This window comes from Drosophila novamexicana, unplaced genomic scaffold (assembly GCF_003285875.2).
Source record: "Drosophila novamexicana strain 15010-1031.04,08,12 unplaced genomic scaffold, DnovRS2.1 tig00000193-arrow-pilon, whole genome shotgun sequence".
In the NCBI taxonomy this organism is placed as follows: domain Eukaryota; kingdom Metazoa; phylum Arthropoda; class Insecta; order Diptera; family Drosophilidae; genus Drosophila; species Drosophila novamexicana.
The window spans coordinates 2,152,025-2,168,285 of NW_020824787.1; the positions used below are offsets into that span (position 1 = coordinate 2,152,025).

A 16,261-nucleotide genomic window follows, 5' to 3' on the forward strand; every position below is an offset into this window, starting at 1 on the left:
TTCATGCTACGCGTCAAATTGTCAAGAGCAATCCTAAAGAGTAATGTGTTAATAGTTGAGAGTCTTTCAAATATTATTGAGATAAAGCAAACAGCTTCTGAAGGGGGAGTGTAAATAGAGGCGGGTATAAATCGATTGCTATAAAAAAAAATCAACATCGATTATGGTTAGAGTAATGAATTGCGCATACTTTATTATTATTAAGAGAGATCTTTAAAGTTATTGCTAAATAATTTTGTTTATTTTGACTAAGACAAATATTATTTCAATTTAAAAAATGTTTGGACTTTAAATAGAACAAGTAAGAGGTTCTAGTCGGGACTAGGGGATACCCTGAACCCTCTTCTTCCAACATCAAATGGATATATTATGGTTTTTTGACAAAGTGAAACATTGAAAAATAATATTAGGAATTTTATAAAAAACATTGAGATAATCTTATATTAAAGACGCCAAGAAATATCTTGTAAATGGCTCGGAGACTACATTTAGATAATTTTCCTTAAACTCAATATAACAATGCGTTTATATTAACAGCCTTAAATAGAAACATGCACAAGATCAAGTCATATAACCGACTGGTTTTCTTTTAAATAGAAAATCTTTATTTTTTACTACATTATGAAATAAACGTAGGCTGCATTATATCTATGCAATGCCTGCAAGTGAGTCATCAGTGTTTAAGAATTTAGTTAAAACAAAGGGAAGCCCGATTGCCTCTGACTCAGAGGACTCCGAGCGGAATATTGCAAAAGCTCAAGGGGAACAGAACTTATCGCTATACATATCTAAAACAAAATATTGCAACTGATAAAAATAATCAATCAAAAAATGGATAGTATAGATTGTGAGCTATGTCTAATCAAGCAATAAACATTTTACTCAAACTCGCACGCTCTCCCGCTCTCTCTCTCTCTTAGTCTGCCTCTCCCTGATTTTTTGGCAGTGCGAAATACGCTGCGTATGAGTAATAAACACATATGTACATGTCAAGCTTTTTGTGCAATACGAATCGAAACATTGCCATTATACGCATTTTACCGTGGCTCTAAATTTGCTTTCGGTTCAGTTAAGAACGATAGGCGAACGCGTTTGGACGTGTCCTCAAAGAGTTAACAAGTTTTTCGCAGCCAAATATCATATAGACTCCAAAAATGGCACCAGGCGATCGTTGCGGTGGACCACCACGTCGTGGACCCATTATCAATGTGCAGATTGCACCACGTTGGCCCCGGCGCCATCATCACAACAATGTTGTCGTTGTGCAGACGCCGCCACCGCCGCCGCGTCCGGCGCCCGTTGTGGTTGTTCAGCAGGCGCCACCACCACCGCGGCCAGCACCCGTTGTTGTTGTACAGCAGCAGCCGCCGCCGCCCTATTACCAGCAGCCGCCATCAGATGGACACTATCACAATCCAACACCCCGCAACTAGAAGGAGGCGAAGCATTCTCCTTTTCATGAATTAACGCAGCACAATTATTTCGTAGACATGTAGAAAAGCATTGTTATCACACAAGAAATCACCTGAACATTCGAAACACCTGGAAAAAATGATATATATGTATTATAACTTATCATATTTGTGTTCAATTTACTTTGGCCCGCGCTTATCGAACTTTTCTTATCTCTGCGATAAGCCCGCTATCAATGGCGTCTATAGCCGATAAACTCCATGCCAGCTGTGGCTTTGGATTATGTATTGATTATTGAGGCATTCATCGCACATAAACATAAACTATAAATCAAAATATCAACCGGCATAGCCAGCCATTATTAACTACGAGGGTTGGTCTGCGAGAATCTATATAGTATATACTCAAATGTCGAAAAAGGGCTTTCCTGAATGTATTGCTAAGACTTGTCCCAGTTCACATGACTTCACTTCAAGTACGCATTAATTAGGGAAAATTTGTAAACTTCTAAAGTTTTCTAACATTTGTTTTTAATATGCATTTTTAATAAAAACTGAAAAAATACTGCAAAAATATTGAAAATTTGTATTTTTCTTGCAAGTCAACTTTGGAGGTAACTTAATTTGAAGGTTTTGATACCGAGCCAAATCTGATATATATTTTGTGTATAAGCGTGTGTACTACCCGGCTTTTCCCGGGCTCTTCAAGTTTAAAACATCAATTGTCCTCATAATTTCTAACCGTGCTATATTCAATCTTCTATTACAACCTGGAACCACACGACTCAAACTACAATGTACATACATCGTTATTATACGACTGTTATAGGTGTCATACATATGTAAAGTAAACTCCAGAACATCAGAGCTGCGCCTTGACTAGATATAATAATATAATTCAAGAATTGTTGAACTAGTTCATAAATTTAGAAACTCACATTTGATTAAAAGAAAACTTACTGCTTTGGAGATATGGATATATAATAATGAAACACTCTTAGGAATTTTTTAACTAGTTCAGAAGCTGAAATTTCCGTGTGATTGAAAAAATTACAGTGCAAGTCATTTTGTGAATAAAAACAATAATAATATGGAAAGAACCACATTTCGCACATTTATGTTGTTAAATTTGGAGTACAACCCCCGCAGCGCCTGTTTATTATCAGTCGATTGCTGCCCAGTCAAGATGACTAACAAGCTGTATGCTTTGGGCCCGCTTATCTGAACACTGGAATGAAAATGCCAATAAGCTCTGCCCTGATTGATGGCCAACTGCACTGGAAGTCAGCTACAACCAGAACAGAACCGAACAAAAAAGTGTTTTGGCAACGATAAGGCTTAGTAGACAAACTGCTGTGCTCCATACAGCACAAGCATTGGCAAGAGCCATGCGGCCATACTATGAAGATCCATGTCGCTATAGTCATCATCATCACCATCATCGCCCAAGTAAGCATTGGAGATATGCACAAGAGATTTGATGAACGCATACCGTTCTGTAGATGGCCAACAATAATATTGTATATATATTTATACTTCTGTGCAGATATCGAGATTGATGTTTTCCCCGGCTGGGGTGGCTCATATTATCCGCCGCCGGCTGCTAGGCCCGAAGTCGTCATAGTTAGCCCAGCGACCAACTATATGCCGCTGCCTGGTGGCCAAGCGATGATGCCTCAGCCATACAATGGCATGTCCATGGGCGGAACGGGCTACTATCAACAGCAGCAGGGCTATCAGTATCAATATCAGCAGTACAACACGCCCCCCTATCCACAATGGTAGACAACGCGCCCACGCAATCGAGTGTAAAACCTTGAATTATTATGAAATATGTTAAATGTTTGTGTACATCGCGAAAATAAATTTATTTATAAGTGGCAATTATAAAGCATGCCCTTTAATTGTGAACCATTTTTTGTTATGAACCGGACTTTGTTCAAAAACTAGCAAAATCTTGAAATATAACAAACTAAAGTTATTTTTAGAAAATGCTTTTGCAAATTTGACAAATTTCGAATTTTAATAAATGTGACGGATCATATTACGAACTAAAATCTCTGCTGATGAATGTGGAACGAGAGGAATTAAACAACTCTGTATTAACTCCATGGTTAAACTGTTTGAGAATTTTAGGCCCGCGATTCCCATTCCAAAAATGCATTTCAACCATCTTTTTTTATTAAGGCTGCTTCCTAGATAATACCATGTAATTTCCTCTTCCCGTCCTCTTTATATCGATAATAGTATATGCTCTTTTCTTAAAGCATAACTCGAAAATTATAAGAGCTACTCGCTTAGTTTACTCAGATTGGGAATATTTAACTATTATTATTTTAATTCCATGTGAAGTTATTATGAAGTTATTATTAACATGAATAGTTTGCTTTCAATCTCATGACAACAGATACAGTACTGTTTTTTTTATAACTTTCGGAAGCAATTCATTATCTAAGTAAACATTTTTTTGAATAAGAATATCTTATCATATTTTGCAACTGTTGTATTCTACGTCGCCATTTAATTTGACAATGGTTTTTTGTGTGTCTCTTCTGCAATTTATTTCTACTGGAAGTTATTTCTTTAATTCTAATCGATGACATCAAACCCAGCCAGCAAAGTGAAATCAATGACATTGATAATCGGTTCAAGGCCATTGACGCGAAGGAAATAGAATAAATATATATAGTTTCTTTAAGCCAAACTTAACTACTAGCTGAAGTTAATTTATTTCCAGAAGATACATTGATTTTCCCAGGGAACTATTATTAAATAATATGATTCATATATCTTTGTTACCGCGCCTGTTGTGATTCCAAAATTTCACAAAACAACACATTTTGCTTGTTATTCCCCTCTGGCCTTTGTCCGCCCACACTGGAAGTTGTTTATCAATGTTTATCGAAGACACCTAAAACCACCTGACAAGATAGTGAACTAAGCCCCCAACAACCCAAAATAAAAAAGTACCAACCTGGTCAAAACGCCTGAAAGCTGTCCGCTTAAATATGTTAACCAGTTGCGAAAGAAATTCAGTTAACGCCCAGCGAAAGCAGAGTCAACTGCTTCCATACCTAAATAAAAAGGAATATACATTAATAAGGAAGCATGTCATACTACGAGGACGAGCGCCGCCATCACCATCACCATCACCATCATGGTGGACGTCCCATTGTGGAGGTAGATATTGTGCCACCACGTATTCCACGGCCCGTTGTTGAGATTGATGTCGGCTCGCGCTATCCCTCCTACCAACAGGAAGTGGTAGAGGTGATCACGCCAGCGGCTGTCTACCAGCCACCGCCACCACCACGCCCCATTGTCGAGGTGGATGTGATGCGACCCAGTCGACCACTAATCGAGTTTAACATTGGCGGACGTCGTCCACCCCGCGAGGAAGTTGTCATTGTAGAGCAACAGCGACCCATGTGGTAACAACTGGGCGTGGCACTTAATTGAAAAACCATTCAAAAAGTTCCTTGAATAAGTTAAAAATAAATAAATCATAGCAATTACTTCTAATTGAAATGATATTATCGTGTGGTCTGAAAAGACAAAAAAAGTAAATATTTATTTGTTATTTGTCGTTTGTATATGAAATTAAAATCTTTTGTAAAAGTTGCCAACTACCTTGCTCGAGTTCTGTTTATGCATTTGTGTTTGCTCTTTCGACAGTTACTAAAAAAATTTTACAAATACAAGGGGCATTAAAATCGATTTGTTCAAAGCGTGAAAGCCAGTGGTTATTACATGAACTCATGAGAATCGCATAGAGGGGCAGTGTTTACATTTTTTTTAATTTTTAATTAGCGGTGGGCGAGTCATCGAAAAGCTACGTTAACCGAAATTGCTTTTTGTAATAGAGAACACATTGCTCATTTCCAACAAAGCCAATTGTACATTTACATAGTCACTTGACTTAGTTCTCAATACTGATGATCTTTGAAAGAGCACATCGGGTATTAAACGCAAATTTTCGTACAACCGTCGAATAATTTATTTACCAATCTTTTCGGCACATTTCGAAAATAAGCACGAGACGATCATTGACGACGATTACTTAGCAAATATAAATTCTAGAACGCGATCGGCCAATAAAATGCCGATGGGTATCATTATGATTAGATTTTGAATTATTTGCGTTCGACCAAATGGATCACGCATCCAGTTTGGTCGACCGCGTGTTACAGGCCGAGTCCTAGCCAACTTGACTTTGCCCAACTTGGAACCACGGCCACCAGCATCATCCCAAGTGGTCTCTTGTCTATTCTTTCGGTTCCAAGTTTGAGCATTTTCGTTTATCTCTAATAAAGAAATTTAAAGATATTATGGTGATTATTGGTATATTTACGTAAATATATACCCGAAGTGTATGACCCTCGATTTATCTTGAGATTCGGTTCTCCATCTGCCGTAGCTGAGCTGTTGATTTCGGTATTCTATTAAAAGTGGAAGTCAAGGTTTAGGAACTCATATTGAAAATAAGTGCAGCAAATCAATACCATAGCGAAAGACCTTCCGAATGTGTGTTATTTTGATTTGAGAGTCTATCTGAATATTCCTATTGTTTAGCCCCGACAAGACTGAGACAAAGTTAACTAGATTCAGGCAATAGAAAATTTGTAGGTAAGCAAAAGGCTACTGCGTACCATCAAGACCAAGTTGTAAACACTTTGTCAATAAAAATTATAACTTGCATAAAAACAATGATAAGGGTAAATCTTTAAATTATATAAATAAAGATAACAGTGCATTACAGCATTATGTAAACTATTGAAATGTCATCGAATAATACGAAAAGTAGATGATTTAAATCAAATGTTTCAATATGTTGGCTCAAGATACACATGAGTCACTCGCGTGGGGGCAATGCACATAGCTTGACTCCCGTGAGGCATTTGGTAGCGTCTCTGCGTCTTATGCATGAATCACAGCAAGAATGGATCCATCATTAAGGCAATACATCGATAAGATACCTAAAGGATTACAATAAACTGATAACGGCGAGTGGTATATATTTTGCGTTATAAATTCAACAATTGCATCGAAGCTGACATTCAGTAACGAAACGAACGACAAACAAGGAATACAACAATCCAACGAGATGGCAGAGATTCAACAGGTCAATATTCAATGCGAATGCTATCATCGCCATGGACCCCTCTATGTGCTGCGCCCCTGGGCCTGGGGTCGTCCCTGCCGTCGCTGTCGGCGCATGATGGATCGCAATGTGGTTGTGGTGCCCACTTCTGGAGCGGCTGCCGTTACAGTGACCCCCGCCATGACCTCGACACGCCGATCACCAGTTGTGGTGTCCACAACCACCACCCAGGCGGTGCCGGTGCAACAGCAACATGTGGTCCTGACACAGCAGACATCATATCCCGCGACTCTGCCGCCCACATACAGCGAAACTGTGGTCGTCAGCTAAAGCAAAGCCAGGCTTAGATTAATGCGGAGTTGAAGAGATCTAAGAGAATGATACAAATAAAACTAAAGCAATAACTTTTTCAAATGAAAACTGAATCTAGGCTGTTTTGAAAGTAATTTCTACAATTTAATTGATATCAAGTCTGACTAGCTTTTTCGTGCTTAATTTTAAATCAGAGCATCTATTAGTAAATTCATCATTTTTTCTTTTCCAAGCTGCGACCTCTTAAAATACCTTAAGGAACATAGAAAGCGCCTACAATATTAAGAAATTGCTGAAAGTTGTATTGCAATAAACTTTCGAATATTTCCAATAGTTGAAAGACTAAAGATGGGCTATTGCTACTCGATCTATCATTCATATTAGGAAAATTAGTGTTTTCTTTTAAAGATTGAAATGTCTTTTTAACTTCGACACATTCATAAGCTTGCACCACACTTGTTTTCCATTAAATCGTAGTAGGGTATATATGTAATAAAACTGATATAATTGATTATCAAATTGATTAATTATTAAAACAGTCGATTCAAGTTTCTCAAAGTGATATCTTTCTATAGAGAAAAATAGAATTGAAATAAATTTGTAGTAAAGCAACTTTAATGTATAACTTAATTTTATGCTTACTGAGGAACATAAAAATGATTGAATTCGTATAAATCAATAAGAATTGGTCTAAACATTTGGTGGGATATTTGTTTATCTTGTTTCTCGATAAACACAACTCATGCTTCGGAAGTTCTGATTTTAGTTTAATAATTCTAAGAATTCTTGTCAAGAATCTGTTAATGAAATTTTTAAATGATTCAAAGGCATTTCGAGGACATTCAATCTTTGAGTCCTCTTAAAGGTTAGAGTTCACGTTTGTCGTAAGCTCGAAAAATGTCGTTAAGCCTAATTATATATCCCTCTGTTAGTGCAACTAACCGTAGAGCAAAGCGTGAGTTTCAATTCGCAAGCCAATCGCTGTCTCAAAGCTTATAGATATTGCCCTTGGCCCCCTGTGAAACATTTATCAACACGCGACGCCTTATCGCTGAATGCGCATGAATCACTGCAAATATAAAGCTATCGATAACATACGTGAGGGATTACGATACCGATAGTAACTAATTTCACACTATAAATGCAACAATCGCGTCGTAGCTAAAAATCAGTTAGATATCAGACGACAAGCCAGACATTCTACAGAAAAACATGGCCGTGGTGCAACAGGTGAACATAAGCTGCGAATGCTATCATCGTCGTGGACTCCTCTATGTGCTGCGTCCCTGGGCCTGGGGTCGTCCCTGCCGTCGCTGCCGGCGCATGATGGATCGCAATGTGTTTGTGGTGCCCACTTCTGGTGCGGCTGCAGTAACAGTAAATGGCGGCATGGACAGAACGTGCGTGTCACCTCTTGTTGTGTCCACAACCACTCGAGCTGTTAACGTGCCACAAGTGGCTGTAGCACCAGCACAAATGGCCATCGATTGGCAGGCTTCGCAGGAGACGTTTGCCTCGGCACTTCCGCCGAAGTACAGCGAAATGGTGGCCACCAACTGAAAAGCCTACCTTGAAAATTGCAACTTAAAAAACTTTTTGGAAGATTCTCATATGCGAGGTTTCTCAGCGAAAGAAACAGAATGATTTCTTTTGGTTAAGATATGAATATCTGATGATATTCAATTGAATTAATTTATTATATATATTTTCAAAATATATTTAAGTTATTTAAATAGCTATAAAATATATTCAAATATTTTAAATGCGTTTTGAGTTCTTTAAATGAGCTATTAATAATAGTGAAAAAAATGGCTATCCTTTAAATCGAAATTCTTGCAAATAACACTTGCACTATTCAGCTCAAGGTTATGTGTTCTTGTCAATACTGAAGATGCCTTCGTTTGATTATTATGAGCATTTATCTTGGCTTATTATATACTTTCCTCTTCTGTGTGCTTAAACAAAGTGCAATAAATATGTAAGACACGCTAGAACTAATTTAGTTTCTGCTTCCCAAAGGAAAGTTAACATTGTTTATAAAAAGTTGTAGAAATATATAATATTTGCGACAGTAAATCCTACAATTGAAAATCTCTAACGATTCTAATTAGAGGCCCCCAAGAAACTTATCAGTGCTTGGAAATGAATCACTGCGAATATCTATTGTTAACCGACATGTAGGATTATTATAGCTGATAAGAAACACATATTTCTATAAATGCGACACTTGAGGCGTAGTTCACACACAGTTGCGAATCGAACAACGTACATGGAATACTGCTCCACACAATATGGCGCAAGTTCAGCAGATTCAAATTGTGCAACAATGCGAGTGCTATCATCGCCGTGGTCTGATCGGAGCGACACTCGGCTGGCTCTGGGGTCCCTGTCGGCGCTGCAGACTCATAATGAATGGCAATGTCGTGCTGGTGCCCACCACTGGCGTGGTTACAGTAAGCCCCGGCAAGACCTCCATGCGAGTGGCACCAGCTGTTGTGTGTAGCAATACCCAATATGTGGCTATGCCACAGCAGGTGGTGGATTCACCACCCGCCTATGCGCCACCAGGACCATCGGCCAACAATTGGCAGGCATCGAAGCAGTCCAATCCCTCGGATCTTCCGCCAAAGTACAGTGAAAAGATGGCCGTACAGTGATTTAAATGTTGCGTAACTAATGAGTACTCGGAAATTTCAAGAAGTTTTGGAACAAGCCGCTAAATACGCTTGATGCTAGTAAAAATAAAATTGTGATTTTTTTAATGCGAAAGAGTCTTATTTAGCTCATTCCTAACGTGATAATTAAGAGATTTATTTAATTAAATTTAAAGTAATTTTAAGACATTCATTCTGTTTTAAAGTACTGCAAGTGTATGCATTTCCAATTATGCATTAGTGTTTGCTTTTTCGATTGTTACTAAAAGCATTTTATCAACAAAAGGGACAATAAAATATTAAATAGTTGAATAACTTGCGTTATATAGCCTCAGATCCAACAAATTAATCGTTGCCGACATTTCCCAGTTAGTATATAAATTACGTAAACCTCAATAAAAATCATTTAATATCTTTCACCCCAAGGGTGAAACAATCTGTTACCGTATTGATTGCCGGCCCTGTAGCACTTTCGACCCTTTTCTTTAGTGAGGGAGACTGGGAGTGGGCCTGCGGTTAAGCTTAGTGTTCTGTCTGAGGGGCGCAACCTTGAAGGTGTTAAAATAACATATTTCGTTTTGGGGCGCGCACATTTTGACAAGCGAATGGGCGTGGCATTTGTTAGGCACCAAATGAAATTAAAACGCGCATAAATTATATGAAAAGGGAGCGGGAGCCAAAAAGCTGACGACGAACGTCAAATCGTTGAATATATTAAGACATTTTGGCGGACTGTTACTTTCTGGCATCAAGTTTTGCATACTTTTGTACGGGGCCCAAGGCGTCAAAAGGGGCGGGCGGGTAGGGCGTTGACTGCATAATTGCTCAATAGTGCGCAGCATTTTGTTTAAGCAATTAAGTAGATTGGAGAGTAGGTGGGGAATGCGAGTTCTGTGATTTATTTGTGTGTGCATGTGTGTGTGTGTGTGTTTGGCAACCACGCCCAGCACAGCATTGTGTGCATGAGTGTGTGTGTGTGCGCATGTTGCATGTCATTTGATTAACTAAAGTTGTTGTAGCCTGCCGCTGCAGAAATTCGCAACAATTTTAATTTAACGCCTTCATTTGCTTGCCAATGCCACGCCTTAAGCCCACTTACGTGAGTTTAATGCCAAGCAGCTGCTGTCACACTGCATTGTCCTTGTGCAAATTAATTAAAAATTGTTTAAAACCGCGCGTCGCCTTGTCGCTGGGTGGCAAATTAAAATCCCAGCAACAAAATATTATTTACATCACTCGCGTTGCCAGCTCAACATTACGAGGCGTACATTTAATTTTCTCATAAGTCCTATGCATAAAAACTGGATAAAAAGAGGGCATATTAATCTCCAAACCCTTTTCTTTATCAGCATCAAAAGCCCATTTATCGACATCTGGAAGCTAGGTAAAAGGTATCATAGATTGATTGACTGATTGATTGTTAGACCGACTGATTGACTGTTAACTGACCGATAGAGTAACTGAAGGATTAATTGAATGATGTACTATTACCTTTGGATTTACTGATTTACTGACTGATTGGCTGTTCGCTAACAGACCTCACTGATTGACTGACAGATAGATTGACAGAGTGGTTGATTGACAGACTAACAGACTGTTGACAGGGTGTTATCTGTTATGATTGGGTGATTGAATTTTAGCTAATAGGCTGACAGAGTGATTGATAGAATGATTGACAGAATGACTGATTAGCTGATTACCTGATACATACCTGGCCGCTACAGTGATTGACTGACTGATTGATTCCTAACAGGCTGTCCAAGTAGTGTACTTATAGATAGACAGCATGATTACCTACTAGTTGTAATCGCCTTAAAATAAAATGGACGTGAATGGTTTTATTTGACGGAAGTTTAATTTTCGTTCGATCGCATAAAACTTTTAAATACCTAAATGCTTTAAAAGTATTTCCTTTTTCATTTTCCTAAAATATGAGCAGCATTCACGTTTATAATCAGGAAAACTAAAACCGTTTAATTATTGATAAATGTGACGTCAGCAGCGCGAAGATGCAAGTGTTTTAAATGTCTCAACAAAGCGCACACGACAACAGCAACAACAAAAACAATAACAATCGCAGGAACTGTGTTAAAACAAAGGGCAGCAACAAGGAGAGACGTGAATCCTGCGGGCTGCTTGTTAAATGAAAATTAATTGGCTACACTAATAGTGTTGCCAACTACTTTGTGCAATTAAAACAAATTGTATGTAACAGATACAAGAAAACAAAAAAGAGAAGAAAGAATCGTCCCAGTGGCAGTTCCAGTCGCAAAGTCCAAGCCCAGTTGGCAGACCAGCCGGAACGGCTACAGACTGTGTGTGTGTGCTTGTGTGCTTGGGTGTGTGTTTGTGTGTACTGTTTCGCCCTCCTCTATCCATGCCCCCTGGCATCCAAGCTGGCCCGGCTTCATGAAACTTTTCCGCACATAATAATTCATGTTAAACTTGCCCCTGTTTCGTCTTTGGCTCTCGGCGCTTGCACTTTGGGGCGCCAGACGCGTGTTTGGCTATGCTTCATTCACTCATTCATGCATTCATGCCATCAGTTGGTCATTCGTTCATTCATTATTTAACAAAAGCAGCTAACACATAGACACAAACTTATTCGCTTAACGTGCGATCCAGCCGAGGCTAAAAATATGGTTTACCTGGCCGTGCGTCTAAAGTTGAGCCTGAGCACAGGCCAGGCTTTGCTTAAATTGTGCGAGGGTCGATTTTAAAATTCTTCAACTGAAGAATTCTTCAACGGAGAATATACCCTAAGGGTAGCTGTACTGGCTTTTTGACTTTGACTTTGCTCAGTTTACTCTCTCTTCGACTATCAAAAATATGCAGTATAAATCTATATATATGTATATATATTCTTTTAAATTTAAAAACTACCCCACGTTTGGCTAATCTTTATTTGACGTTCTTTAACCGCTTGATCTGCCCCCCTTACTTTTGGCTAGCTTTCACATTTCTCTTTCTCGCATAATTTGACGCTGTTGTTGTGCATTTTGCCTTCATAAGCTGCCACCCTTTTGTCTCTCACTTTCGCTCGCTCCTAACTATGCCTCATCAGACAGCCTGTTTAACCTGTTGTTTTCAAAACAATGAACATATTATGTATATCCCCAACAAGACCATAAACGTTTGCAGCACCGAGTTCCAAGTGTGGGGAGTATGGGGGCTGGGTAACGGGTCGCCGAAAACAAGGTGCTTCCGCCGTCGAGGGAGTATCAGACATCCTCAGCAGCCCCTCCTCAATCCACATACATATGTCCTCAGACCCAGTAGGTCTTGCTCCATTTTCTGGCTGATTTGAGAACTCAGTGCTGCCTTTCAGCCTTAAATTTCTTTTGTTTCCTTGCGCTCCTTTGTCTGGATTCTTCTCTGTGTTTGCGTGTGCGTGTGTGTGTGTGTGCGGCACCTGCTGCGTCCCAAAGCAGTAATTCATTTGCTTTTATGGAATTGTTTTGTTTTTTTTTTCTTAGAACAGCTTTGCCAGCCTTTTCATGGCAAACCCCATTTTTAATTGTGTTTCCGGTAATTTTCACTCTATTAAAAATTTTAGTTTTAGCCAAATGAGAGGCACATTAAATTCCACAAGCACTGGCTGAGAGTATGTCCAAGCTACATTGTCAACTTATCAACAACAATATCAAGAACAAATTCATTCACTAGACACATCATCATCGTCATCAACTTAATAATGCTCGTCAGAGTCATCATCATCATCGTCATTATCGGCATTGTCTGTTGGTAAACCAAATTACATTAATAACTCGATGCGAACAACATAAATCTGAGCCAGTTTCCTGAACAGCAACTGCTACAGGCAGAGGCAGAGACAAAGGGGAGAACTGTCATGTCTCAATCAAAGCATCTCGCTGCATATGCACTCCCTCTCTCTCTCTCTCTCTCTCTCTCTCTCTCTCTCTCTCTCTCTCTATGGAGCTCAGTCTCAAGTTGTGTTTGCATTTGGATTTTGTGGGGATAACAAAATTTACAGCAAAATACGTACACGAAAATTGGCAAGCTGGCAATTTTTTAAACAATACAAAATATAAAACTTTTGTCAAGCCGACTTTAAAATACCCTGCCTAATTGCAATCGTGTAGTTGCGTTCAATGCAGTATATCACTTTGGCGGAATTCAACTCATTTCGAAGGCCTTAGATTCCCCGACTTGCTTGACATAAAAATATAAATCTATTTTATGAAGTCGATCTCTTCACATGTCAGGAAGATAGGAAAGCGATAAGAAGACGATATTGCTACCTGTTCACGATAGCTGCAGCTTTCTTTCCTCTTACTCCTACTCCATCATTTGCGATCATTGAATCGTAAGACCCCCAGTAAAGGGTAGAATAAAAACCGCAAATGTTGGAAAATATTTGGACCTGTGCCACGCCTAACCAAAGCTCAATGCTCTGTTGTTGTTGTTATTGCCCATTGAGGCATAGAGCGACGGCTGAGACCAAACTGGAGACCAAATTGTAAAGCCAGGCACGGTCTGCCATAGTTTAGTGTAGCCCCAAAATGCATGAAATGTCTGTTCTAATCCGGAAATTAAATTCCATTTAGAAATTTCGTATACAAAATAGTTGTCGTATAGGTGAGTGTGTGTGTTTTTGTCTAAGCATATCTGTAGCTAGAAATACATATGCATGTATGTGTATGCTTAATTTATGGAGAGCAGTCAAGGCATAGAAAGCTAGCCAAAGGCCTCTGCTGGGCTCCCTTGGCACAAATGTGAGTCAGAGATGAATTTAACCCGTTAGTTAATGATTGCAGCTCAAATTTTGGGAGTTATGAAATTCAATACAAATTGACGAATTCTATTGAAATGTGAAATTTCAGATATCTAAAGATGCAGCCAAAGGCTTTAGATTCAAACCTTAATAAACTCTGACTAAGTAATTTAATGAATTATGTGCATGTGAAACAAGGCAATATACCAAGGAATTGATGTACTCAAATGATATTTTGATGGCAAAACTAAAACATAAGAGACAATATTTGCGACTTGGAACAACACAAAATAAATTTTAATAATTTTCCTTTCCTAGTTTATCAATTTATTTGCTTCATAATATTTAAAAGTGAAATATATTAAATTGTTTTATTTGACTTACAAAAAATTTCTTCTGAACAGAATGGGTTAAGTTAAAAGATAAGGAAATTTAAACTTACATTTTAGCTGTACAATTAAAAGGGCAATGGAAAATGTACAGCAACAAATAAAAGATTGGGTCCAAGAAACGGCTACCAAAAGCTTAGGACAGGTGCACAATATGTTTGATCGTATTTGCCAGCCAATTTGTGTAGCTATGTATGGCAAGCAGGGGGGTGTGGGGTATGGAGTGGCAGAGGATGAGGAAAGGCGTACAATCACTCTTGGATACTTTGGGCATAAAAAGTGTCAACTAATCAAATGCTACAATACGAATAAAGAAAACAAAGAACGTCGCATAAAAGAGCTGAGAGGCGGCAATCAAAATACAAAAGTGCTGGCAATTTGTGTACTAGATGATGGGCCCAATTGCCACGCCCCCCAATTGCAATACTCACATGTATGCGTATGTGTGTGTGCCTCTAATGCGCCAAAGCCATTTAGTTCATTTGTTTTGCGTGCGCAATAAAATTTTTATCATTTTTTATTTGTTTGTGTTATTTTTTTCTTTTTGTATTTTTTTGTATATTATATTTGCGTGCGCGCGTTTTAAAACGCGCGCAAACAGCGCGAAAGCGGTTAGCGACTCGCATGACAGCAAAAAATGTTTATGGCTTGTTATTTGAGCATAAAAGCATTTGCAAGTGAACAAGAGAGTTGCCACAATGCCCCCGCCCCCCACCCACCCCTTTCTGCACACATATGTGTGCTCAAAGAACGTGACACTCTTTACATGAGGCGCAAATATGGCCCCGCACACCCCCTCAAAAGGGAATAAAAACAAAAGCAAAGATCATTTGAAAGAGAAAACCAAACAACACAAAACTGTAGAAAATAAAACAAAAGACAATGAAATTGTCAAAATATGTGAAACGAGATACGCATCAAATTCTGAAGAGCTCTATGGGGGGTTAGGGACAGGGACTTAGGCGTTGCCCCTTGTTATAACAAACAAATAAATTTATGTGCGCCATTTACAAATGAATATGAGAGTGGGAGAGAGAGAGGGAGGGAGGAAGTGCGAGAAAGATAGAGAGTCAACTTCAGAGCCAATAAAAATTACAAAGCAAGTGCCAAGCAAAAGAAACTTGCAAAAAGTGTCGACACTTGGCCCAAAACGCTAACCCTTAAACCAGGCGCCACGACACGTACGCAGCCTGGCTGCAGGGGTGTGCAGCGCGGGGTAGGGTGGGGTTGGGTAGCGGGGTGCTGCTATAATACCAGTGTTAGCCAAAAGGTCTCAATGGCCAAAGAGCGTGACGCAAATTGCTAACAAGTAATGGCAAATGAAAAGCAAATGAAAACCAAAAGCGAACATAATAAGAAATGTTGTCAGTGGGATGGCAGGGGGCGCAGGGGGCCAGGGTGTGCTTGACGCCTGCTGAGGTTAAGCAGTTGAGTCGTGAGGTTAGCGCCATTGACCGGAAATGTAAAATGCACTTAGCCGCCGACGACGACGTCTCGCTGCTGGCCCTCAAACTAAGCTCAGTCCAAAAAATATCGCTATCAATAAATTCGCACGTAGCTGCCAAGTGCTGAAAGCATTGCAAAGCCAGTGGCGTAGCCAAGGAGCGGAAGGGGTGTATTAGGGGGGCTTGTGCATGGGGTTTAACCCTGCTTGATGT

At 39.3% G+C, this 16,261-nt stretch overlaps 6 protein-coding genes across 6 annotated transcripts; 5 read left to right on the top strand and 1 right to left on the bottom strand.

Annotated features, from left to right (window-relative positions):
* Positions 1 to 924: 924 nt before the first annotated feature.
* Positions 925 to 1,966, top strand: LOC115758989 (altered inheritance of mitochondria protein 3). The gene has a single exon (XM_030699790.1). It carries the CDS (start codon positions 1,155 to 1,157, stop codon positions 1,431 to 1,433), a length of 279 nt encoding a protein of 92 aa, XP_030555650.1. The 5' UTR covers positions 925 to 1,154; the 3' UTR covers positions 1,434 to 1,966.
* Positions 1,967 to 2,559: 593 nt separating this feature from the next.
* Positions 2,560 to 3,369, top strand: LOC115758988 (transcription factor Sox-1). The gene is made up of 2 exons (XM_030699789.1): positions 2,560 to 2,861; positions 2,959 to 3,369. The coding sequence occupies exons 1-2, from the start codon at positions 2,801 to 2,803 to the stop codon at positions 3,195 to 3,197; spliced, it is 300 nt and encodes a 99-aa protein (XP_030555649.1). The 5' UTR covers positions 2,560 to 2,800; the 3' UTR covers positions 3,198 to 3,369.
* A 1,074-nt stretch (positions 3,370 to 4,443) lies between these two features.
* On the top strand, positions 4,444 to 5,035 carry LOC115758987. The gene has a single exon (XM_030699788.1). The coding sequence runs from the start codon at positions 4,521 to 4,523 to the stop codon at positions 4,845 to 4,847; it is 327 nt and encodes a 108-aa protein (XP_030555648.1). The 5' UTR covers positions 4,444 to 4,520; the 3' UTR covers positions 4,848 to 5,035.
* Positions 5,036 to 5,468: 433 nt separating this feature from the next.
* LOC115759246 lies at positions 5,469 to 6,014 on the bottom strand. Its single transcript, XM_030700146.1, has 3 exons — positions 5,915 to 6,014; positions 5,776 to 5,851; positions 5,469 to 5,716 (listed from the first exon to the last, which is right to left on the bottom strand). Exons 1-3 carry the CDS (start codon positions 5,915 to 5,917, stop codon positions 5,469 to 5,471), a joined length of 327 nt encoding a protein of 108 aa, XP_030556006.1. The 5' UTR covers positions 5,918 to 6,014.
* A 454-nt stretch (positions 6,015 to 6,468) lies between these two features.
* LOC115758795 lies at positions 6,469 to 6,933 on the top strand. Its single transcript, XM_030699568.1, has one exon. The coding sequence runs from the start codon at positions 6,517 to 6,519 to the stop codon at positions 6,841 to 6,843; it is 327 nt and encodes a 108-aa protein (XP_030555428.1). The 5' UTR covers positions 6,469 to 6,516; the 3' UTR covers positions 6,844 to 6,933.
* A 1,087-nt stretch (positions 6,934 to 8,020) lies between these two features.
* LOC115758916 lies at positions 8,021 to 8,540 on the top strand. Its single transcript, XM_030699713.1, has one exon. The coding sequence runs from the start codon at positions 8,038 to 8,040 to the stop codon at positions 8,383 to 8,385; it is 348 nt and encodes a 115-aa protein (XP_030555573.1). The 5' UTR covers positions 8,021 to 8,037; the 3' UTR covers positions 8,386 to 8,540.
* The last annotated feature ends 7,721 nt before the right edge of the window (positions 8,541 to 16,261 follow it).